The 25291-nt window shown below is 43.2% G+C and overlaps 1 protein-coding gene across 5 annotated transcripts; it reads left to right on the top strand.

Moving 5' to 3' along the window:
- The first annotated feature begins 416 nt into the window (after positions 1 to 416).
- Positions 417 to 25291, top strand: LOC100663891 (major histocompatibility complex class I-related gene protein). Of its 5 annotated transcripts, XM_023549217.2 has the most exons (7): positions 458 to 572; positions 9247 to 9343; positions 18155 to 18335; positions 19167 to 19442; positions 22345 to 22620; positions 23261 to 23365; positions 24764 to 25291. In XM_023549217.2, exons 3-7 carry the CDS (start codon positions 18203 to 18205, stop codon positions 24802 to 24804), a joined length of 831 nt encoding a protein of 276 aa, XP_023404985.2. In that variant the 5' UTR covers positions 458 to 572; positions 9247 to 9343; positions 18155 to 18202; the 3' UTR covers positions 24805 to 25291. The 5 variants fall into 5 exon arrangements, with proteins under 5 accessions (XP_064132628.1, XP_064132627.1, XP_023404983.2 ...); XM_023549215.2 differs by lacking the exon at positions 9247 to 9343 and having other exon boundaries at positions 431 to 572; positions 18155 to 18418; XM_010590969.3 differs by lacking the exon at positions 9247 to 9343 and having other exon boundaries at positions 433 to 572; positions 18155 to 18415.

The following is a 25291-nucleotide window of genomic DNA, read 5'->3' as shown; positions in this document are numbered from 1 at the left end:
AATTACAGAAAAATCTCAAGTGATAAGTGCTGTACCAAACGTATGGACTATAGCACTGTAGGAAGCCAGAGCGGGGAGTTTCAAGCCCTGGGAACTTTGCGTGAAGCTTTTGGGCAAAATCTAAGGTCAAGGAAAGAAGCAAAGGCAGCAACTTGAGCTCTTGAGGGGCCAGGTATTAATCTTTGTATTCCCTGTGCCTTGCACATAATTGTGCTCCATAAATATTTAAAAGTTGGGAAAAGAGTCAAGGCAAGCACAACAAAAGGAGCAAGCGGTAGGCGAGATCAACAAAGGGTTGCAATTTACCACGGAAGGCGACGGTGCTTTCGTTTTGTGTCTCTGTTTTACCTGGCAACTGATGACAATTAATATTTTCCCTGTTCTTATTGGATGGGGGCTCTGAGTGTTGCTCAGTTACTAAATCACCCAGGAGGGGGTGGAGTGTAGATTCTCGAAAGGATCTACAGGGGCTAGTCAGTTGGTTGAAAGAATCTGGAAAGAGTCCTGAGGGAGACTGATGGTGCTCCTGTTGCCTCTCATCGTTGTATTAATGGTGAAGCACAGCGATGCTCGTGAGTATCCCAGGTTCTCTTTGCTCCTAAATAACTGCAAAGCAGAAACAGCCTAGGAGGACCAGCGTTTCTTCCTGAAGCTCATGGTGAAATAACGAAGAAGCCAGGGGCAGAAAAGTGTATTTATTTAGCTCACGACGTGTAGGAGCGATGGACTAGCCGAACAGTTTTCTAGTTTACGGCGGTAGGATTTTGGTATCACTCATCTTCTGAGGGACTGGTAGCCATTCTGGAAAGACCCTCCTGAGAAACTTTCTCACTTTCCCCCTGAGCATGGCTCCTGCTTTCTGCTCATATTCTTTCTTTTACTTTTCTTTCTCCTCTTGTGGAGCTTAATGAGCATCACAGGGTTATCGTCAAGGTTTCAGGGGCATTGAACAGGGAAGCAGTCCATTGTTCAGGTTTATTTATCCTTTTCCTCCTCACCACCAGCCCTGACTGTAACAAAAGATTCAAGAAAGATAAAATCATAGCACTGGATTTATTTCCGGGTGTAAGAAATCTTGATCGAGTAGAAAGAGGAACTTTTCATTGTTTAAGGGCCCCACATCACTGGGGAGACAAATGCCTTCTGTTGCCCCAAATACAAGAAAAGGTCCGTAGACTGTAAGCACCAGGCTTCTGTGCCCTAGGTAACTGCTCTCCCAGCTGGGGGCTGGCATCCCAGGGGGATTGGCTGGCAGTGTTCGGAGCCCTGGTGGCGCAGTGGTTGAGAGTTCTGTTGCTAACCGAAAGATTGGCGGTTCGAATCTGCCAGCCGCTCCTTGGAAACCCTATGGGGCAGTTCTACTCTGTCCTGTAGGGTTGCTATGAGTCGGAATCTACTCGGCAGCAACAGGTTTGGTTTTTTTTTTTTTAGTTCAAAAGTCGGACTGGGCCGCCACCACTGGTGATGACTTAGGAACATGACATGAAGGAGCTCCTCCAAATCACTCATGTATTAACTCCACAAATATTGATTGATGATCTGCTATGTGTGAGGCACTTTTGGGAGTATGACAGTGAACAGGACAGACATAGTCCCTGCTTCTATTGAAATGTAATCCAGAAAGCCCCACCATTCAAGGCAGAAATGGGAAAGATTGGAGGTAAAAGTAACAGACAGAGGATAGAAAGAGGGAGGGAGGAGGAAGGTAAAGGGTGATATTCTCCTTTCCAAAAGTTAAAAAGCTTTTATATTGTCTGCATATGATCCTCAAAGAACTCCGATATTATGACAATGATAGCCCCTAAACATACTCTCTCCTGTGATGTTCTCACTGACCGTTTGTGCTAAAAAAAAAAAAAAGTGCTAGGCTAAGAAAATATCCCCACTTAAAGATGAGGAAACCTACGTCTAGAGAGGTTGACAAAGCTCACATAGTAGAGTCTGAAGTAGAACCCAGGTGTTCTGGCCCTCAATCCATGGCTTTTCCACAGTATCACAATGCCTCTGAATATGGACACTTGGTACTTTGATAATTAATGGAATGAGAAATAAAATTAGTAAATTATAAAGGGTAGGTTAAGGTCACTTTGTACTGGTTATTCTCCTTTTGACTCCTCAGACACGTTGTCTGTCTTGCTCTGTGTCCTGGGAGGCTGACTGCTACAGAATGCATCACCCAGCCTCTTACTGGCTGATCTGTTTGGGTTCAGCCAATGGGAGATGCTGAGAGGAGAGAGAGAACAGGGAGGAAAGAGAGGCTGGGATATTTCTTTCTTGCTCTTTCCTCTCTTTCTGTAATGTTTCTGCCAGTAGCTGTGTCCCTTTCCAATATAGCTTTCCCTGAGTAACCCTTCCCACAGTTGTTTGTCTCTTGGTACTTCATTATCTCTTGTTTATTCCCTTAACTTTGCCCATGTCTCTGCAAGGAGTCCTTTCACTGAGGTCTTTTTAAAGCAACCCACCTTGGGCAAAGGCTATTTCCTGCTAGGACCCTGACTGAGAATTCCCAAGCTTTCAGGGCTGTGAAAACAGACTTAGTCTACTTGATATGTGTGCCTAGTGCTTACTCCGAGTAGGAGCTTCTATGCTGTTGCTATACAGGAAATCCAGGGAGAGGATTCCAGAATGTTTGGGGTCACAACTTCAGGGAATGTCAAGATAACACCAATATCACTTCTATTGTGTCCTTTTTATCAACTCCATAGCCTATGGTTGACTGCTGTTTTCTTCATCCTCCCTAGCCCCTGTTCACAGTTTTATAATTTTCTATTTACAAAAACCTTCCCTTCAAGACTTGGATCTCTCTGAAGGCAGAGAGACACCTCTCATTTTTCTCTTCTTTATTTCCCTAGCACTAAACCCTGGTGCTGTAGTGGTTAAGCGCTACCTCTGCTAACCTAAAAGTTGGCAGTTCGAATCTACCAGGTACTCCTTGGAAACCCTACGGGGCAGTTCTACTCTGTCCTCTAGGGTTGCTATGAGTTGGAATTGACCCAATGGCAATGGGTTTGGTGGATTTTTGTTTGTTTGTTTGTTACCTAGTATACAGAGCCCTGGTGGCACAGTGGTTAAGAGCTACCACTGCTAAACAAAAGGTCCACAGTTTGAGTCCACCAGCCGTTCCTGAGAAACCTGATGGAGCAGTTCTACTCTGTCCTATAGGTTCGTTGTGAGTCAGAATTGACTCAATGGCAACGGGTTTGTTTTGGTTTGGACCTAGTGTACAGTTGTTGTGTGCCGTGTGTTGTGTACAATAGGCAGTTACACATGCTTGCTGAGTGAATTTTTGTTCTGAAGTAATAATCTTCCTGAGAAATTGAAGGTTCTGTGACTATAAGCCATAGAGAGCTTGGCCAGAAATGACAACGGCAAGTTCCCAGCTGTGGTTTACCGTAGTTAGAGAATTTGTACTTAAAAAAAAAAAAAAAAAAGGTTTTGTGCTTTTACAACTCATCTTGTTCTTCATTTTAGCCTGTGTGAAACTGAACTGGTAATGTGGGTGGGTGTAATGGGGGTTGGGGGGGAGGCATGCACAGGATTTCTCTTGCCTAGCCATATGTGGTTTGTGCGTTTAATCTTGAAATAACCAAGGTCAGTCTCATGCTATTATTCGAATTTTGTGGATGAATCAGTCTGCTGAATCAATCTGCTGTATCAATCTGCTTCATGAATGGTAGAGTCCTTCGCAGACAAGGACTGATGGTGACTAAGCCTTCTAAGCTGCAAACTTGCCTAGTGTTAAAATGCAAACTTGCAGATTATCTGCTTAGAAATGACCTTGAGTTCAAAGAGTTAACGTGAGAAATATGAGCATTTGCTATAAACTTTATTAGCCCTGACAACGACTCTAGTCTGTTTCCATGGAGCTGTTACCAAGGTAGACGCGGTAGAAATTTCTCCAAGACAATGTTTCACTCCCCTAAGACCCTAACTTGTTTCACACTGAATGCATTTAAATTCAAGAACTTTTAAGTAATTGGTAGATTTTTTTCTGACTAGTTGAAATGTCTATCTATTCTTACTTAAAATCCATTGACTGCATTCGTCTTACCCTGGAGAATTGCCAAGAACTGGAGAGAAGGGGCCTAGGTTAAAGATCACACACATGACTGTTACAAACACTTTTATTTTATAAAATCCAGATTGAGATAGATGACAAAGGGCATTCTTTCTTACATCCGAATTTATATTTATTATGGAAAACCTTTCAAAATTATACATATAAAACCAACATTTTGTTACAGTGACAACTAATCACTCAAAAAAAAAATGAAATTGGGATTCTTCCGGGAACTAGGAGACATATGGTCATCATTGTGTACGAAGTCTACTGAGAAAAAAATCCACTGGAAATCATTCATTCATTCTTCAAGAAACTAACAGGCCCTTCAGTAGTCTCCTTAAAAAAAAAACCAAACCCACTGCTGTCGAGTCGATTCCGACTCATAGCGACCCTGTAGGACAGAGTAGAACTGCCCCATAGAGTTTCCAAGGACCGCCTGGCAGATTCGAACCGCTGACCTCTTGGTTAGTGGCCGTAGCACTTAGCCACTACACCACCAGGGTTATTCCTCAAATTCACCAAGTATGTACTGTCCTGAGATTGTTCTGTCCAGAAAGTTCTTCTTCACTCTATTCATATCTCTGCTCAAACACCACCTTCTCAGAGAGGCTTTCCTGGTTTCCCTATATAAAAGTGCAGCCCTCTTCGTACTGTATCCCCTTTCTCTGCTTTATTTTTCTTCATAAGCTTTCTTAGCACCTGACATTGTATTGGAAACCCTGATGGTGTAGTGGTTAAGAGCTACAGCTACTAACCAAGAGGTTGGCAGTTTGAATTTGCCAGGCGCTCCTTGGAAACTCTATGGGGCAGTTCTACTCTGTCCTATAGGGTCATTATGAGTTGGAAGCTCCTTGACGGCAATGGGTTTGTTTGGTTTTTTTTTTTTTTTTTTTGGACCTTGTATTATATATTTATTGTCAATCTCCCTTTGAGAAATTAGCTCAGAGGGCTGGGGCTTTGATTGGTTCCTTGCTGTACCCCTCGCAGCTCGGGCTGTGCCTCCTGGAAATTCAGAAAAGAATAAGGCCTATACAAAAGGAGAAGCTTCAAAAGAGTAGCCTCAAAAAAGTAGCGGAAAAGTCAGACTGTCGGATCCAGCGGTTTTAGGCCATTGATAGTGTTGGGGGATAGGAGGAAGGGGCCCTAACAGTTTTTACTGCATGTAGGCTATCTACATCACTGTACGGTTGAAATATGCCCAGAGGTCCTTTTAACTAAAAATATCATCGTCTCCTTCTCATTCCCACAATGCCTGGAATTCCGAAGAGTAGTTCCCAGGGATCATAATCATTTTAATCATATTAAGGCATTAATATCACATGCAAGCAAAATTTTGCTGAAGATCATTCAAAAACGGCTGCAACAGTATATTGACGGGAACTGCCAGAAATTCAGGCCGATTTCAGAAGAGGACGTGGAAACAGGGATATCATTGCTGATGTCAGATGGATCCTGGCAGAAAGCAGAGAATACCAGAAGGATGTTTACCTGTGTTTTATTGACTATGCAAAGGCATTCGACTGTGTGGATCATAACAAACTATGGATAACACTGCGAAGAATGGGAATTCCAGAACACTTAATTGTGCTCATGAGGAACCTTTACATAGATCAAGAGGCAGTTGTTTGGACAGAACAAGGGGATACTGATTGGTTTAAAGTCAGGAAAGGTGTGCGTCAGGGTTGTATTCTTTCACCATACCTATTTAATCTGTATGCTGAACAAATAATCCAAGAAGCTGGACTATGTGAAGAAGAACCGGGCATCAGGATTGGAGGAAGACTCATTAACAACCTGCGTTATGCAGATGACACAACCTTACTTGCTGACAGTGAAGAGGACTTGAAGCACTTACTAATGAAGATCAAAGACCACAGCCTTCAGTATGGATTACACCTCAACATAAAGAAAACAAAAATCCTCACAACTGGACCAATGAGCAACATCGTGATAAATGGAGAAAAGATTGAAGTTGTCAAGGATTTCAGTTTACTTGGATCCACGATCAACAGCCATGGAAGCAGCAGTCAAGAAATCAAAAGATGCATTGCATTGGGCAAATCTGCTGCAAAGGACCTCTTCAAAGTGTTGAAGAGCAAAGATGTCACCCTGAAGACTAAGGTGCGCCTGACCCAAGCCATGGTATTTTTAATCACATCATATGCATGTGAAAGCTGGACAATGAATAAGGAAGACTGAAGAAAAGTTGACGCCTTTGAATTGTGGTGTTGGTGAAGAATATTGAATATACCATGGACTGCCAAAAGAACGAACAAATCTATCTTAGAAGAAGTGCAGCCAGAATGCTCCTTAGAGGCAAGGATGGCGAGACTGCGTCTTACATACTTTGGACATGTTTCAGGAGGGATCAGTCCCTGGAGAAAGACATCATGCCTGGCAGAGTACAGGGTCAGCAGAAAAGAGGAAGACCCTCAACGAGGTGGATTGACACAGTGGCTGCAACAATGAGCTGAAGCATAACAACGATTGTAAGGATGGCTCAGGACTGGGCAGTGTTCGTTCTGTTGTGCATAGGGTTGCTATGAGTCGGAACCGACTCGACGGCACCTAACAACAACGACAACAAGGCATTGGGCTACTTGGGAGGACCAAGAAATAATGGGGACTTCATTAACCTGGTTATCCAGTCAGGACCCACTGCTACCTGTAAGAAGGTCTGAAGCCTGGGCCCCCCACAACTGGGAAATTGGGGACAACGAGTCATCCTTGACAACGATGGTCCAAGGGCCAGAAGTCTGGGTGGGGGAGGTGCCACCACACTAGGGCAGGTTGGGTAGTCTAAGGCTGGCAGGCTTCCCATTTGAGAGATCAGAGTGTGATTCCTGGCTCCTCCACTGGCAAATTCTAAGGATGATTTTGGGCAATTAATCTCTCTCACCTACTGTCTGTCTGTGAAATGGGGATTATAAGACCAACTCTAAGGGTTGTTGTGAGGAGTAAATGAAGCCCATGTTTATCAAGGGCTTAGCATGGTGGTGCTCAATAAATAAATGCAGTTCTAATGGTTGTGATTAAGACGCTGCTGCTCTTCGTGGCTCTTTCAAAGACCCAAGTGATCTACCACCTTTTCCTTGGCATTTCTGGATCCTTGCATGTGAGCCAGCTCTCTCTCCTCTGAGCTGCCTGAGTACTCCATCAGTGCCTCTTATGTGGTGCTTACTTCTTGCTGCCATGTGTTATGGCATTGTATTTATTTATGGTACTTGCTATAGTTCCCAAATATATGTTCCTAGGGGAAAGGACTGGTATCTCTTTTTCTCTTCCTGACACTGCCTCACAATTCCTTGTACATTGTAGAAACTCAATAAATATAAGTTGCCCCAATAGATGAGTGACTGAAAATACCAATTATTTTATGTTATTGTGGTTTAGGTGAAAGTTTACAACTTGTCAGTTTCTCATTCAAAAATTTATACACATACTGTTTTGTAACATCAGTTACAATTCCCACAATGTGACAACACTCTCCGCCTTTCCACCCTGCGTTCTCCGTGTCCATTTGTCAAGATTTCCTGTCTTATCATTTTGCCCCTGGGCAGGAGTTGCCCATTTGGACTCATATATTGAACCAAGAAGCACTTTCCTCACATGTGTTACTGTTTGTTTTATAGACCTATCTAATCTTTGGCTGAAAAGCGGGCTTCAGGAGTGGCTTCAGTTCTGAGTTAGCAGGGTGTCTGGTGGCCATATTCTCAGAGGTTCCCCCAGTGTCTCAGACCAGTAAGTCTGGCCTTTTTGTGTGTGTGTGTGTGAATTTGAGTTTTGTTCTACGTTTTTCTCCCACTCTGTCTGGGACCCTCTGTTGTGATCCCTGTCAGAACAGTTGGTGGTGGTAGCCGGGTGCCATCTAGTACTTCTGGGCTCAGGCTGGTGGAGGCTGTGGTTCATGTGGTCTTTTAGTCCTTTGGGGTAATATTTTCCTTGTGTCTTTCTTTGGTTTTCTTCATTCTTCTTTGCTGCAGATGCGATGGGACCAATAGATGTATCTTAGATGGCCACTCGCAAGCTTTTAAGACCCCAGACACTAATTACCAAAGTAGGATGTAGAACGTTTTCTTTCCGAACTATACTATGCCGGTTGACCTAAGTGTCCCCTGAGACTATGGTCCACATCCTCAGCCCCAGCAACTCAGTCCCTCAAGGTGTTTGGATGTGTCTAGGAAACTTCTATGACTATGCCTTGGTCAAGTTGTGCTGACTTTCCCTATATTGTGTGTTGTCTTTCCCTTCATCGAAGTTGGTACTTGTCTACTATCTAGTTGGTGATTTGCCCTCTCCATCCTTCCGCACCCTTGTAACCATCAAAGAAGTTTTTTTCTGTGTGTAAACCTTTTCTTCAGTTTTTATAACAGTGGTCTCATACAGTATTTGTCCTTTCGTGATTGATTTATTTCATTCAGCATACTGCTAACCAGATTCATCCATGTTGTGAGATGTTTCCTGGATTCATCATTGTTCTTTATCCTTGTGTAGTATTCCACTGTGTGTATGTACCATCATTTGTTTGTCCATTCATCTGTTGATGGACACTTAGGTTGTTTCTATCTTTTTGCTATTGTGAATAGTGCAGCAATGAACATGGATGTGCATATGTCTAGTCATGCAAGCTGTTATTCTCTAGAATGTGTTACTAGGAGTGAGATTGCTGCATCATATGATATTTCTATTTCTAGCTTTTCAAGGAGGTGCTGTATGGTTTTCCATAGTGGTTGCACCATTTTATATTCCCACCAGCAGTCTCCCCACAACCTCTCCAACATTTATTATTTTCTGTTTCTTATCAGTGTCAATATTGTAGAGATAAGATGGTATCTCACTGTAGTTTTGATTTGCATTTCTCTAATTGAGCCCTGGTGACTCAGTGGTTAACAGCTCGGCTGCTAACCAAAAGGTTGGCAGTTTAAGTCCACCAGCCTCTCCTTGGAAACCCTATAGGGCAGTTCTACCCTGTCCCATAGGGTCGCTATGAGTCAGAATTGACTCAACAGCAGTGGGTTTACTTTTTTTTGGAATGGCTTTACCAATTATTTTATAAGTCAGTGACTTTCACAGCCTTACATAAAAATGGCCCAATTGACATAATCTAAGGTTAAAGAGAACATCATCTAGAAATAAAGTAGCCACTGCACCTGGTCTAAGAACTATTTGACTGTGTTGTTCAGGCTCTCCAGCAATGTCAGTAAGGAAACAGAGGAGCAAACGCCCTGAGAGAAGCAGCTCAACTGACCTGGACAGAAGACCGAATTGTAAATTGTAGATGTAAGTTCATTAAGTGAGGTGATCCTGACACTCTGTTCATGGAAAGGGGGAGAGAAACCTAAATTCATAATTATTGAAATAAGAATTGGACTATTAGATTGAATCATATGAAATTGCCTTTTTTATAGGTCAAAAATGGTCACTTATCAGCCTTTTCAAGGGATTTAACCTAAACAATGATACTAAAAACCTGAACATCGGCAACATATTGTGGTAGGATATAAATGATTAGGTCTCAGGTGCTATGAAGGAGCCCTGTTGGTGCAATTGTTACAGCGCTTGGCTGCTAACCAAAGGGCTGATGGTTAGAACTTACCAGCCACCCCATGGGAGAAAAGACCAGGTGATCTGCTCTCTTAAAGATTAAACCCTATGGGAATAGTTCTACTCTGTCCTATAGGGTCACTATGAGTTGGAATGAACTCAATTGCATGCAACAACAACAACAAGGTGCCATGCGGGAGACAGAGTACCATGGACTTGTCCCCATCTTTCCTGTTCAACTTGCTGATTTAACATCTGACATCTGATTCACCATCACAGCCGAGGTAGCATTTTGAAAGTCCAACTAAGGAGCAAACACGACTTGTATCTGTGGGGGTGCCAGATGGGTAACTGGGCCCATGGCAAAAGGAAAGGAGAAGACCGTGATGTCCTGGAGCAGAGCCATGCCATGGCTGTACAAGAGATAGGCAGACAGATGATGGGCAGATGGAGTCCAGCCTGTAGGGGCAGAGCAGCCTTTGCAGTCAGGGCTGGCTGGTGGAGAACAACTACTCTGAGATCAGGAATTAGACTGATCTTGAGACTGGAGAAAAGGACATTATACTACACTTGGATAGCACTGTCAACAGACCATAGTTCTCTTTATCTACCTCTTATAAACTCTAGATAATGCAGACTTGTATGAAGTTCTATTTTTATAAGAAAGCAAAATTATATGAATTGTAAATATTATGTTTGGAGGTGACACCAGTGATACCTGGAATAAATCTCCCCATCAGGCAGTAATGCCCCAAGTTGTTAATACTCTTTTTGCTTGCTGCCCTCTACCAGGAATATAGACCCAGAGGTCATAAAAGGAACTCCCAGTTTCCAAGGGAAGCTCTTTACCAATCCAGCTTAGCTCAGTAACTCAGCATCTTTTTTCATCCTTCTTTCTACTCACTCCATCGTTTGGCTGGAATCTGCTTTCTGTGAGGTTTTCTCCTATGAATAACTTTGGGAGCTGTTCCTACCTATTCCTTTTCCCTTCACTCCCTCTGTTGCAGCCACAGGACGTTAGAACATGCCAGGTGTGTTCTTTCATTAGGGCCTTTGTGTTGTTCCCCCTGCTGGGACAGCTGTCCCAGATATCTGCAGAGCCCCTCATCCCTGCAGGTACTTGTTCAGAAGTCACCTTCTCAGGAGGCCTTCCCGAACCACTGCTTTAAAATTGTGCTGCCCGTTCTTCTTTTCAGCTGACTTTGTAGATATTTATTACATACATTTATTTACATATTTATTATATACATTATATAATATATAACATGTAAGATAATCAACCAGTTGCTGTCAAGTTGATTCCGACTCATGATAATCCCATGTGTGTCAGAGTATAACTGCATTCCATGGGGTTTGCAATGGCAGATTTTTTGGAAGTAAATTGCCAGGCCTTTCTTCCGAGGCACCTCTGGATGTACCCAAACCTTCGACCTTTTGGTTCGCAGCTGAGCATATTAACTGTTTGCACCACCCAAGGACTCCATATATAAGATAAAACCAAAACCAAACCCATTGCTGTCGAGTTGATTTTGACTCATACTGACCCTGTAGGACAGAGTAGAACTACCCCATTGGGTTTCCAATGAGTGGCTTGTGGATTCAAACTGCCAACCTTTTGGTTAGCAGCCGAACTCTTAACCACTGCAACACCAGGGCTCTATAATTATGTATTATATATAGGAGTCTCTGGGTGGCACAATGAGTCGGAATTGACTCGATGGCAACAGGTTTCGTTTTGTTTTTTTCTGGGTGGTACAAATAATTGACATTCTAGCTGCTAATTGATCTATTCTTATACACTTGGTTGCCATGAGTTGGAATCAACTTGATGGCAACTGGTTTTGTTTGTATACATGTATATACATATTATATATATATAACATACTAAAAAAAAAAACCCACCAAACCCATTGCCATCGAGTTAATTCTGGCTCGTAGCAACCCTATACGACAGAGATAGGACAGAGTAGAACTGCCCCATCAGTTTTCCAAAGAGTGGCAGGTGGATTCGAACTGCTGACCTTTTGGTTAACAGCTGTAGCACTTAACCACTATACCACCAGGGTTTCCATAAAACATATGCATGTATATAAAGGTGCGTGTATGTGTGTAATATATATATTTTTTGTCTGCCTTCTGCCCCTCCTCCCACTAAGCTCCCTAAGGTCAGACATTTTATCTGTTTTGTTTGTTTGTGCCAGGGGCCTAAAATAGTGGCTGGCATGGAGGAGGCACTCACATATTTGTTGAATATATGAATGGATATTAAGAAACTGAAAATGAATGTTGCGTATCTACAGAGTAGCCACAAAACCTTTCCAGATGTAGAGAAATAGAACTGTTCAAAATTGGTTGCTGATTCAAGCATATATACCTTTTGCAAACTCCAGATGAGATGTCAATTAGATTTCAGTTCTGCTCCCCATTTATCAGCCTTCTTTTTAAATAAAAAAATATTTTTTAAGGTGTAAGTTCCAACTTAAATAAATTCATATTCATCCCAGTATATTTTATTATTTCAAAGCAGAGAAATAAAGTGTTTCGACTGCAATTAATTCATCATATAGTCATGAAGTTCCAACTTTCTTCCCTCTATAAACCTTGTTGTTATTGTTGTTAGGTGCCATCAAGTTGGTTCTGACTTAGAGCGACACTATGTACAACAGAGCAAAACACTGTCCAGTCCTGCGTTGTTATGCTTATGCCAATTGTTGTTATGCTTGAGCCCATTGTTGCAGCCACCATGCCAATCTATCTCACTGAGGGTCTGCCTCTTTTTCACTGACCCTCTGTTTTACCAAGCATGATGTCCTTCTCCAGGGACTGATCCCTCCTGATAACATGTCCAAACTCTGTGAGACGAAGTCTTGCCATCCTTGCTTCTAAGGAGCATTCTGGTTATACTTCTTCCAAGACAGATTTGTTCATTCTTTTGCAGTCCATGGTATATTCAATATTCTTCACCAACACCACAATTCAAAGACATCAATTCTTCAGTTTTTCTTATTCATCAGCCAGCTTCTGCATGCATATGAAGCGATTGAAAACACCATGGCTTGAGTCAGGTGCACCTTATTCTACAGGGTAACATCTTTTTAACACTTTAAACAGGTCTTTTGCAGCAGATTTGCCCAATGCAATGAATCTTTTGATTTCTTGACTGCTGCTTCCATGGGTGTTGATTGTAGATCCAAGTAAAATGAAATCTTTGACAACTTCAATCTTTTCTCCATTCATCATGAAGTTGCTTATCGGTCCAGTTGTGAGGACTTTTGTTTTCTTTATGTTGAGGTAAAATCCACACTGAAGCCTGTGGCCTTTGATCACATAAATCTTACTTAACTGGTATTTTCTAAACCCATATTCTCTTGAGACTTCATTACAGTAAAGCCAAGAACAGTACACAAATGAAAGAAAGGACATGTGGCCCAATCATAAACTTGTTCCCCTTCGAAAGGGCCCACCTTTGTTTAAATGACAACTTTCCAGATCCTATTCCTTTTAACCCAACAAACATCCTCAAAGTTCTTCAAAATGGAAACACTATCTTTCTCAAATCAAAGTCCTTGGTATCTCCTCTTAAATGCTGGGCTTTCTTGCTGCAGTAATTTGGTTTACTCCCAAATAAAATCTTTGTTAAAATTTAAACCACAAAAAAAATTTTTTTTTTTTACATGAAAGTCCCTACATTGTGCAAAACTTGCTGTGCTAGGCCTTGCAGGAAATACAGAGGAAAAAAAGCTAAGTCCCAGATTTTAAGTGCCTTAGGATGGAGAAGTAGGTAGAAGATAAGGAGAGATAAATAGAATAGAAAGCAGAATATAACTTTTAGGACAGAACTAGTGCTTATCCCTCAATCCCTAGCTCTTGTTTCCGTAAGAACCAGCACTTTTGTGAAGGAGACTTTCATAACCAATCTCAGAGACTTCTGTTGCACCACCTCCCAACCCCCCAGGCAAGGGAAAAAAACAAGTTGCCATGGAATGGATCCCAACTCATGGTTACCCCATGTGTGTCAGAGTAAACTGTGCTCCATAGGATTTACAATGGCCGATTTTTTGGAAGTAGATTGCCAGGCCTTCTTCCAAGGTGCTTTTGGGTGAACTTGAACCTCCAACCTCTTGGTTAGCAGCCAAGCTCTTAACCTCTGCACTGCCAGGGGCTCCAAGGGATGGAAAGGGAGAGGTAAAAGGTCAAAGCAGTACAGGGGAAGCCTAGCCTCCATCTTGCTCAGTGTTGCAGCTGACAAGCAGGATACAAACCTCCAGGGAGGGAGCACGTGGGGCTGGGTCCCCTTCTCTGAACACTGCTCGAGAAGCAGGAAGGGAGGGGCACTTATACTGGTTTTACAGAACTGGTACAATCAGTCAGAAGAGGCCCCAGCAGGCCTGGTTCACTCTCAGGAATCCTGTCTCCCCTAGTAGTTAAGGTAAGAGTGCTTTGGCCTTGGGGTGGTCAATTCTAAAAGGCAGCCTTTTTGTTCTTGTTAGTTGCTGTTGAGTCTCTTCAGATCATGGCAGCCCTAGATGTGCAGAGTAGATCTGCTACATGGGGTTTTCTAGGCTGGGATCTTTTGGAAGCAGATAGCCAGGCCTATCTTCCGAGGCACCTCTGGGTAGGTTCGAACCATCAGCTTTTTGGCACTTAACCATTTGTGCCACGCGGACACTCCTAAATGCAGCCTAAATATTATGAATTCTTTCACAGTTTTAAAGAAAAGAAAAATACAGTCTTGCTTGCACAAAAGCTAACCTAATCATTTTTTAAGCAAATTAGTTTCTAAATTTTTACTTTTTTCTGAAGTATGTATTTACAAATGAAGAGGAAAGAGTGAGTGTCATTTCTTTTCTGGAGAACAGAAGACTGACACCCGTCCAAGGTTCTCTACAGTGACAAGGGCTACATCAGAGGACCCAAGTGCTTGAAGAGATCCAAAGGGGGACAGCAGCATTGGTTTGGGCTATCTGGAAGGACTTTGGGGAAGTGGCATCTAGTACAGCCCTTTCATACAGGCAAGAGAAGTCCTGGATGTGGCCCCACACCTTAGAGGCCCCCCATCTGGCCTTCCTGTGTCTGCATCCCTCCCCGCAGAGCAAGGAGCCCACAAAGCCAAGGGGCTGTGCTCCCTGAGTCTGTTCCTCCACTCTAGGTCATAGTACAGGTACCCAGGAACCTGGAGATCGCTGCCCAAATGAGTCAAGGCTGCTTGAGCTTGCGCAGGCCTCTTCCTTTGGTCCATCTTCCTGTCAAATAAAAAACAAATCCTGACTTTGACAGGGAGAAGCTTTAGTTAGAAAGAAAAAAGGGAAAAGATAAGAGATTATTGTAATAGTGGGTGGGGGTGGGGGGTGGGGGGAGAACCTACTACAAAAAGGAAACCATTCCCACCATAAGATCTGCCAGTGTCTCAAAGAGTTAGGGAAAAAGCATTTTCTTTTTACAGAGATGAAAATAAACAAGGGTAGAAAAAAACCCAGGTGTAGGGGGCTGGGATGAGTGGGTGACATCATCAGATAGTGAATGAGAATGTTTTATGCTGAGGTCAGCTTATGGGGGGGTGTCTGGGGGTGCTTAAAGAGGGGAGTATGTTGACTTAGGCTGAGAGTGGGTCGAAGTTGAGGGACTTGAGGAAAGGAGAGAAGCTTCATCAAAGTTTGGTTAACAAGCATTTTGTTTCTGGTTGATCAGTGGGGTAGGCAGTTCAGTTAATCATTTATGAGGCAAAGAATGGGAATTTGGAGGGTTTCTTTTTTTTTTTTTTATGTGCTAGCCCTATCACTACACTCATCACACTGCTTTGAAACTGCCTTGCCTGTCTCTCCCGAGACTGTGAGCTCAGTTAGATGAACTGAGAGAAATTCTGTGTGGGAGTGGCAGAAAGGGTCAAACGATTTGGTTTCATTTTAGTTTTTTTTTTTTTGGTAGAAATACACACAGCAAAAACATACATCCATCCATGCAACAATTTCTACATGTACAGTGACACTGGTGGCATTCTTCACATGCTGTCACTGTTCTCACGATCTCTTCCCAAATTATTGTACCACCATTAACTTAGACCCACTGGCCTAAAACTTCTTATCTGTGCTTTGGAGTTACTGTTGTCAGCTTGATCTCATATGGACAATTCTTTAAAAGAGCACAATGCTCAAGGCAAACATTCTTTACTAATCAAGCTAAGCTGTTTGGTTCAAAGATGACTTTAGGGGATAGTCTTGGTGCAGGGCTTAAAGATTACTCAGGGCAATAGATTCACAGCTTCCTTCAGTCTCAACTGGTTCCAGAAAGTCTAGATTCCATAAGAAATTGAAATTCTGTTCCACGTAGTCCCCGTTTTGATCAGGATCCATGTATTGAATCCTTGATCAAAACATTCAGTAATAGTCGCTGGGCACCTTAGTTTACTTTTAACTTCTAGCATTTGTCACAATCTTTAAAAGTGATACTTGGCCAGAGGACAAATAGGAAAAGAATAAGAACATGGTTGATGGAGGTGGTTTGGCATAATAGGAAAAGCACTGTGCTTTTAGGGTTTTTTTCCCCCCTCAGGAGGCCTGAGTCCTTATGCTAGTTCTCACTCTGACTGGCCTGGTGTGTCTGTGCCTGTCTGTGCACATGCGCGTGTCTGTGTGCGTGTGGGGGTGTGTGTGCACATGTGCACAGAGGTTGGGGCTGGAGGGAGCTCACTGATCCATCCAGAACCCTCTTTGGTAAAATAACCCATACCTGTTGCCGTCGAGTCGATTCCGACTCATAGCGACCCTATAGGACAGAGTAGAACTGCCCCATAGGGTTTCCAAGTCTGTAAATCTTTATGGAATCAGGCTGCCACATCTTTTTCCTGCAGAGTGGCTGGTGGGTTCAAACCTTTTGGTTAGCAGCTGAGCACTTAACCACCGTGCCAACAAGGCTCCTTTGGTAAAATAAAGAGTTATCAGGGTTTTGGGGAGGGAGGGAAGGTGGGAGAGGGTTATTTACTGATTAGTTAGTAGATAAGAACTACTTTAGGTGAAGGGAAGGACAATACTCAATACACGGAAGGTCAGCTCAACTGGACTGGACCAAAAGCAAAGAAGTTTCCGGGATAAACTGAATGCTTCAAAGGTCTGCGGAGCAAGGGCGAGGGTTTGGGGACTATGGCTTAAGGGGACTTCTAAGTCAATTGGCAAAATAATTCTATTATGAAAACATTCTGCATCCCACTTTGAAATGTGGCGTCTGGGGTCTTAAATGCTAACAAGCGGCCATCTAGGATGCATCAATTGGTCTCAACCCACCTGGATCAAAGGAGAATGAGGAACACCAAGGTCACAAGATAACTATGAGCCCAAGAGACAGAAAGGGCCACATGAACCAGAGACCTACATCATCCTGAGACCAGAAGAACTAGATGGTGCCCGGCCACAACCAATGACAGCCCTGACAGAGAGCACAACAGAGAACCCCTGAGGGAGCAGGAGATCAGTGGGATGCAGTCCCCAAATTCTCATAAAAAGACCAGACTTAATGGTCTGACTGAGACTAGAGGAATCCCGGCGGTCATGGTCCCCAAACCTTCTGTTGGCCCAGGACAGGAACCATTCCCGAAGACAACTCATCAGACATGGAAGGGACTGGACAATGGGTTGGAGAGAGATGCTGACGAAGAGTGAGCTACTTGTATCAGGTGCACACTTGAGACTGTGTTGGCATCTCCTGTCTGGAGGGGAGATAGGAGGGTAGAGAGGGTTAGAAACTGGCAAAATTGTCACGAAAGGAGAGACTGGAAGGAGGGAGCGGGCTGACTCATTAAGGGGAGAGTAAGTGGGAGTATGGAGTAAGGTGTATATAAGCTTATATGTGACAGACTGACTTGATTTGTAAACATTCACTTAAAGCTCAATAAAAATTATTTTAAAAAATTAAAAAAAGGAAAGGGAAGCAAGCAGAGATCTGGGGGATCTCATACCACCAAGAAAGCAGTGCTGGGAGCAAAGTGTGTCCTTTGGACCTGGGGACCCCATGCACAGATGCTCCTAGACCAGGGGAAGATTGATGAGGGCCGACAAAGACAGAAAGCCTCTCCCTGAAACTGACGCCTTGAATTTGGACTTTTAGCCTACTTTACTGGGAAGAAATAAATTTCTCTCTGTTAAAGCCAAAAAAAAAAGAGTTATCAGGGGTTTCAGGCCATCAGAGTTTCTGAACACTTTCTCAGCGACAGCTCTGCCAGCAGGGAGCCCACTGCGACCCTTCCTCCACAGAACTGAGCAGCACTCTGTTCTGTGCTTTACTTGCAAATTGAGATTATCTGTAAAATTTCATACTAACCAAGGCTTTCAAGCCCAAAGGAAAAAAGTTCAAAGTGGGCTAGAGTTGTAAAGCCCTTTCTGCGTCCTAATGCCTGGGGCTCTGTCATTCTGTAAAAGGAAAACGAGAGTTGAGGCCTGTTGGTCTTGGATCCAGCTGGACACGGAGCCCTGATATGGTAACTCCATGGAATACAGTTTATGGATTTTAGTCCTCTGTGAGTGACTCTCATATCTTCTTTCTTTGCTTGCCTCCCAGGGACTCACTCTCTGAGATATTTTCGCCTGGGTGTTTCGGATCCTGGCCATGGGATCCCTGAATTTATTTCAGTTGGCTATGTGGACTCTCACCCTATCACCACATATGACAGCGTCACTCGGAAGAAGGAGCCCCGGGCCCCATGGATGGCGGAGAACCTTGCGCCCGATCACTGGGAGAGGTACACCCAGCTGCTGAGGGGCTGGCAGCAGACGTTCCGGGTGGAGCTGAAGCACCTGCAGAGTCATTACAATCACTCAGGTGGTAAATGCAGCAGAGATGAGTGCTTTCCCTCATGAGCCCCCATTCCTCCAGGGAAGGCCCTGGGCTGACAGCCAGTGTCTGCAGGAGTCACTGAATTCCACACTCTGTGGCTTTTGGCAAAGCCTGGAACATGGTTGCTTGAGTTTAGTGCCTACCATCTGCCCTATGTATCTTCTGAATTGTCTGTCTCTTCCCCAGGAGCTCTTGCCCCCCATAGTCCCTGTCGCATCCCCATTCAGGCTTACTATGTTAACTTTCCCAGGTATTTCTGGCTCCTGCAGAGCTCTCCCTCCCCCACGGAACCCATGTTGTTGTTAGGTGTGTTGAGTTGATTCTGACTTATAGCAACCCTATAGGACAGAGTAGAACTACCCCCACAGGGTTTCCAAGGCTGTAATCTTTATGGAAGCAGATTGCCAGATCTTTCTCCTGTGGAGCCAGTGGGTTTGATTCACCAACCTTTTGGCTATCACTCATAGTAACCACAAAGTTTATCATTTAACCATTCCCATTATGGGGTAACTCCCCAAGGGAGGAATTATCATGTTCCTCTGACATACAGTAGATACTCTGCCAAATATCCATTGATAGGTAGGGCTTATGTAACAGGAACCTCTTGGAGGCTCCACAATGCCATGATAGCCTTGTGAGGTGATGTGTTCTGGGGCAGAGAAGCCTACATGCCCTGGCCTTACTACTTTTCCCACCTCCTCTATCCCTGTGTAAGCCTCTTCCTGGCCTGTTGCAGGGTTTCACACTTACCAGAGAATGATTGGCTGTGAGTTGCTGGAGGATGGCAGCACCACAGGATTTCTCCAATATGCGTATGATGGACAGGATTTCATCACCTTCCAAAAAGACACTCTCTCCTGGACAGCCGTAGACAGTGTGGCTCAAATCACCAAGCGGGCATGGGAGGCCAACCGGCATGAGTTACAATATCAAAAGAATTGGCTGGAAACAGAATGTATTGCCTGGTTAAAGAGATTCCTGGAGTATGGGAAAGATACCCTACAAAGGACAGGTAAAAGAGAGAACACTTTCCCCCATCCCCAGCACCCTTGGCTTTATACATAACTTCCTCTAGATTATATTCTAGAAGAAGTTATATATAACTATTATATTCGCCCTATCCTAAAATCCATCTCTTTAATTAAAAAAAAAATAATAATAAGACTTACTGTGAAAACTTACCTTAGTTGCTTTCGGTCAGCATTGTGACAAGATTCAGCAATTCTGCTTGTCTTGACAGAGAGGAATACCTCCAAGGACACCTCCTTTTGGGGATATCCAGTAAGGCAGATCCTTCCCTCTCCTGCCAATGATAAGTTGGGAAATAATTTGGGAGGTGGGGCAATTCTTAGAAGTGTTTCGTAACTAAAGGCTCACACAGTACCAGGATGACTGAAAATCTGGACTTAAAAGGACTACACGGGATCTTAGCTTTACTAAAGGATTTATAATGAGATTCCTTTCAGTAAAGTGCTACTCTTATACATTTCCTATATGATTCAATTGGTCAACTTTCAGTTAATACGAAATGACTTAGGTGTCTAGTGCTGCTATAACAGAAATACCAACTGGAAGCTAGGAGGCAAGGGAGCACTGGAGGGGCAATGTGATGAGTACAAAAGGCCCAGAAGGGCAGAGACTAGATCTGGGGTGGCTAAGGGAGAGTAGCCGGCACGCACACTTCAGGCTATATTTGGCTGAGAGGATTAAGATTGCTAACTCAACAGAAGCACATGTTGGAATGAAGTTGGAATAATTTTCCAAAACGTGTGTGTGTGATGGTGGTGGTGATGGGCTTGCTGTTATCAGAAAAAGTGGGGCTAATAGATGTTGGGCCAAAAAATTCAACAGTCCTGAGTAAAATAAATAGGTGTGACAATGTGTACCTCCCAGAAATTAATGTGACACAATGTATGTGAAAGCACTTTGTAAAACTATAAACCTCCATTCACACACAAATTTTGTAATTGTTCCCAGATAAGGAGCCCTTGACAGCTTGGGATCTGGTTAAAATCTATGGCCACTTGGGGTTGTACGGGACTGTCTAAGTTATCTAGTGCTGCTATAGCAGAAATACAAGTGGATGGCTTTAACAAACAGAAGTTTATTCTCTCACAGTTTAGGAGGCTAGAAGTCTGAATTCAGGCTACCAACTCTAGGGGAAGGCTTCCTCCCTCTATGGGCTCTGGAGGACTTGTTATCAGTCTTCCCCTGGTCTAGGAGCCTATCAGCACAGGGACCCTGGGCCCAAAGGACATGCTCCACTCCCGGCTCTGTTTTCTTGGTAGTAGGAGGTCCCTTCTCTGCTGGATTCTCTCTTTTATATCTCAAAAGAGATTGACTCAAGATACAACTTAATCCTATAGATTGAATCCTGACTCATTAACATAACTGCCTCTAATCCTACCTCATTAACATCATAGAGATAGGATTTACAACACATAGGAAAATCATATCAGATCACAAAATGGTGGACAATCACACAATACTGGGAATCATGGCCTACCCAGGTTGACACACATTTTGGGGGGACACAATCCAACCCATAACAAGGACCCTTAATAACTGTGACATTTTAGGCTGAAGTTAGGCAGATATGAAGGGGGGTCATATAAGTCTCCAGTTCCTGATCTTGATGAGTTGTCAGAACTTTAACTGCAGATAAAGGAATGCCCTAGTTGCTTAGCCTGCTGCTCTTGGTGAATCCAGCACTGGGAAGAATGTAGAGAAACTGGGACAAAGTTTCTATGAAATGGGATTTGAGGGCTAAAGCTAATCCTGTTGATTCTCTCTGGGTGTGAGGAGCTCTTCAGAGAAAGAGGGGGAACCTCGGTACCTGTGAAGTGTGGGAAGTCTGACTTTAGTATATCTGCTCCCCCTGCCAAGTCTCTCTGACTGCCATCAGTCCTAATAGAGTCTCAACCCTTCAGTCAAAACTTACTCTCAGAAAAGGACCCGGAATCAATTTCTTACAAGCACTGGCAGAAAGAGCCTCTCCCAGCGGCATTTATATTTATAATGTTGAAAGTCTTCTCTATTGCTAAGTTTCATGCCTCAGAAATAAAACAAGGAAAGTATTGTTGAGATGGACAACTGTTCCCAGTGTCAGAATTGGCTGATAGTGAGGTGGGAGTGAGGAGGTGAGTCTTAGAAATGAGCAGGAAACTGTTGCCCCAGATAGTGCCGTTGGGCTCTGTTGGGCTTACATTTGGATGTGACCCAATTTCAGCAGGAAACATGAAGGACAGCACCATCTGAGAAATTAATTGAGCGGTCAAGAGAAAGCAAGGTCTTGAATCCACAATCCTTGTTCACTGCTGGAGCCCCGCTCTGATATGAATCCCTGTAGCCCTTTCAAAGGCACAAGGACAACATCATCCATTACATACATTTGTGTCCAGTGACAGCTACCGAAGTGTCAGCCCAAGGGTACAAGCAATTTGAAGCCAAAGCTGGGGTGAGATGGCTGTTATTTATTTACACTAAGCACAGACTTGGGAACTAGGAGTGCTGAGTTTTAATCTTCATTCTGGTGCTGAATTAATTATCAGCAACAGTTACACATATAGCTCAGTTTTCTTTCTCTATGACTCATAAAAGGTGTTTCAAACGTTAACAATAAGCGATCCCAGCATATTTTCCAAATACTTAGAGCTATAGGCTTTCCCTCCCACCCCTCTTAGAGGACAGAGCATAGCTGAACTCCACATTTTTCATGCCTAGGCACACAGCCCTAGTAGATAGTGCACAATAAATAGCTTTGTTTTTGTTGATGAACCTGGGTTCTGGATCATTCTTAGTTTTAGTTGTTCCTGCAGTGAAGAAAATTAATTGGGAAACCCAGTTCCCAAGTTCTAATATCATGTGCTCAGTACGTAAGATACTTCTATTTAACTCTAGCTTCTTCTTTTTAGAGCCCCCACTGATCAAAGTAAATCGCAAAGAAACTTCTCCAGGGATTACAACTCTCTTCTGCAGAGCTCATGGTTTTTACCCCCCAGAGATTTCCATGACCTGGATGAAAAATGGGGAAGAAATTATCCAAGAAATTGATTATGGAGACATTCTTCCCAGTGGGGATGGAACCTATCAGACATGGATATCAATTGAGATAGATTCTCAGGACAGCAATATTTACTCCTGTCACGTGGAGCACTGTGACCTCCACATGGTTCTTCAGGTCCCCAGAGGTAAGGACAGAGGTTGTGGCACTCTGTCAGGGAAGTAATATTGAGAAAAATGGGGAAGCAGGAAGCCCTGCTGCCTGCTGAGGAAAGGGAGGACCGATCACTGCATTCCCATAGCTGGCTTTAGAATGGGTATTTTAAATCAGTGGTTCTGGGACTATTGCATCTCAGGGCTCCTTTATGCTCTTAAAAATTATTGAGGATTCCAAAGAGCTTTTGTGTATGTGGGTTTTATATACGGGTATGTGTGTGTTGCTGTCTATCATATCACAAATTTAAAAATAAGAAATTTTTAAAACACAAGAGACAGAGGCACACATTCCACTAGTCGTCAGAGTGATGACATTATCGCGTCATATAGCCTCTGGAAAACTCCACTGTACACACATGAGAGATTGAAATTAAAAAAGGCAAATCATGACTTAGACCTCATGGATTCCCTAAAGGGTCTCGGAGACTCCTTGGGGCCTTTGGACCATACTTTGAAAACCGCTGTTTTAGATTATCACCCTACTCAGGAGCTGTGAGGCCACAAAAGAAAAATAGCGTTGGATTTTCTGATAGTCACAGGAACACAAGTGCCTGAAAGTTAACATAGAAGGGGCAAGGGATTGTGGATTTTTCTTCATTTGCTTGATTTCAGAATTGGAAATTATCCCTCTGGTGATGAAAGCCATCTCTGGGTCCATTGTCCTTGTCATTGTCTTGGCTGGAGTTGGCATCCTAGCCTGGAAAAGACGGCACCGAGGTGAGAGGCATGTGGAGGGATCATAGGGGGCTGAAGATGTCTCTTTCCTACAGTTCCAAAGAGTTTTATTTTCTGCACCTGCCACTCTGACCTTCACTTAGATATGGGTTGGCCCTTACTGTGGGATCATAGAAGGGACTGGGACATTTCTCCCACCATATAGGGAACTCATGTCACCAATAAGGTTTGTAAAGAGAGTGGTCTGTGTTCATAGGTGATGCCTGACTCAATGAAGTAGTGCAACTCCTGTCCAGGTCAACCGCCCTCCTAGAAGTTGGGTCAGGGAAGCTACAGTGATCTTGATTTGTCTCTTTCCAAACCATATCCTTATAATGAATTACTGTTGACTTCTGAGGGAATTTTGTACTTTGTTTCAAGACATTAGCCATTTTTCTACTGCAATCATATGACAGCCTTTTTCCTTCTAAATTAATTTTTTAAAACCTGAAGTGTTTGAGTGAATACCTTTGGAAAATGGGACTGTTGGTAAGGAAAAGTGGGAGGAGAAATGGGAGGTATATAGGCTCATGATACCTTGGGAAAAATTTAATTCCTTCAATAAATATAAATATTAAATACCTATATTTTTTTTTTACTATGTATAGGGTTGGAACCCTGGTGGTGCAGTGTTTAAGAGCTCAGGCTGCTAGCCAAAAGGTTGACAGTTCAAATCCACCAGCCGCTCCTTGGATACCCTGTGGGGCAGCTCTACGCTCCTATAGGGTCACTATGAGTTGGAATTGACTTGACAGCAATGGGATGTTCCAGGCACTGTATTGGGTGCTGGGATATAGCAGTGGAAAAGATAGACAGGATCCCTGCTGTCAGAGTTTACTACCTAGTCTTATAAGGTTATTTCCCCGCTCTGGCTTTACTAGTTGCTTAAGTTGGTGACAGCATAATGTTGATGAGACTGATCATGGACTTGAGCCCACTATGGGCCAGGAGCTTGGCTTTGCTTCATAGACATAGACTCCAGCTCCAATTCAGGGGATAATGTACCAAAGCATGTTATTAGATCAAAGAAAAACCAACCTCATTACTAGAAAATCAACTCAGACCTGGTGGGTCATTAATGTTTTACTTACACAGAACTAATCTCAATCCAATAAATAATAAATGCTGAAGCAAAAAAAAAAAAAGTTTTATTTTTATTTTTATAATGCTATACCTCTCTCAAGAGCGATACAGACTGTGAGTTCCTGTTTTTTTATTTGTGGAGTTTGTGAATTTCAGTTAAAACTTGTCATGTTCTAAGAGAATCCTGACAAAGCAGACTATAAATGTCAATGCCTGCTCCTCAGATTTTGCTGAACTATTGCATTTTTTTTTTTTTTGAGCGATAAGGAAACTGGCAACCAAAATGTCATATCTAACTAAAACCTCTTTTCCTTTCAGAGCAAAAGGGAATCATCTACCTTCCTACACCGAATCAATGATTGAAGATCCTCCTGCTATTGACTGAATTGTGTCCCCCGCCAAAATTTGTGTTAACTTGGCTAGTCCATGATTCCCAGTATTGTGCAGTTGTCTACCATTTTGTCATCTGGTGTGATTTTCCTATGTGTTGTAAATCCTACCTCTATGATGTTAATGAGGTGGGGTTAGCTGCAGTTATGTTAATGAGGCAGAACCCAATCTACAGGATGAGGTGTGTCTTAAGTCAATCTCTTTTGAGGTATAAAAGAGAGAAGCCAGCAGAGAGACATAAGGGACCTCATAGCACCAAGAAAGTAGAGCCAGGAGCACACGTCCTTTGGACCAGGGTCCCTGTGCTGAGAAGCTCCTAGAGTAGGGTTAACCTGATGACAAGGACCTTCCTCCAGAGCTGACAGAGAAAAAAAGCCTTACCCTGAGCTGATGCCCTGAATTTGGACTTCTAGCCTTCTAGACTGTGAGAGAATAAATTTCTCTTTGTTAAAGCCA

Source organism: Loxodonta africana, chromosome 25, assembly GCF_030014295.1.
Source record: "Loxodonta africana isolate mLoxAfr1 chromosome 25, mLoxAfr1.hap2, whole genome shotgun sequence".
Lineage (NCBI taxonomy): Eukaryota > Metazoa > Chordata > Mammalia > Proboscidea > Elephantidae > Loxodonta > Loxodonta africana.
Note: the sequence above shows the minus strand (reverse complement) of the source record. Positions and strands in the feature narration are given on the sequence as shown.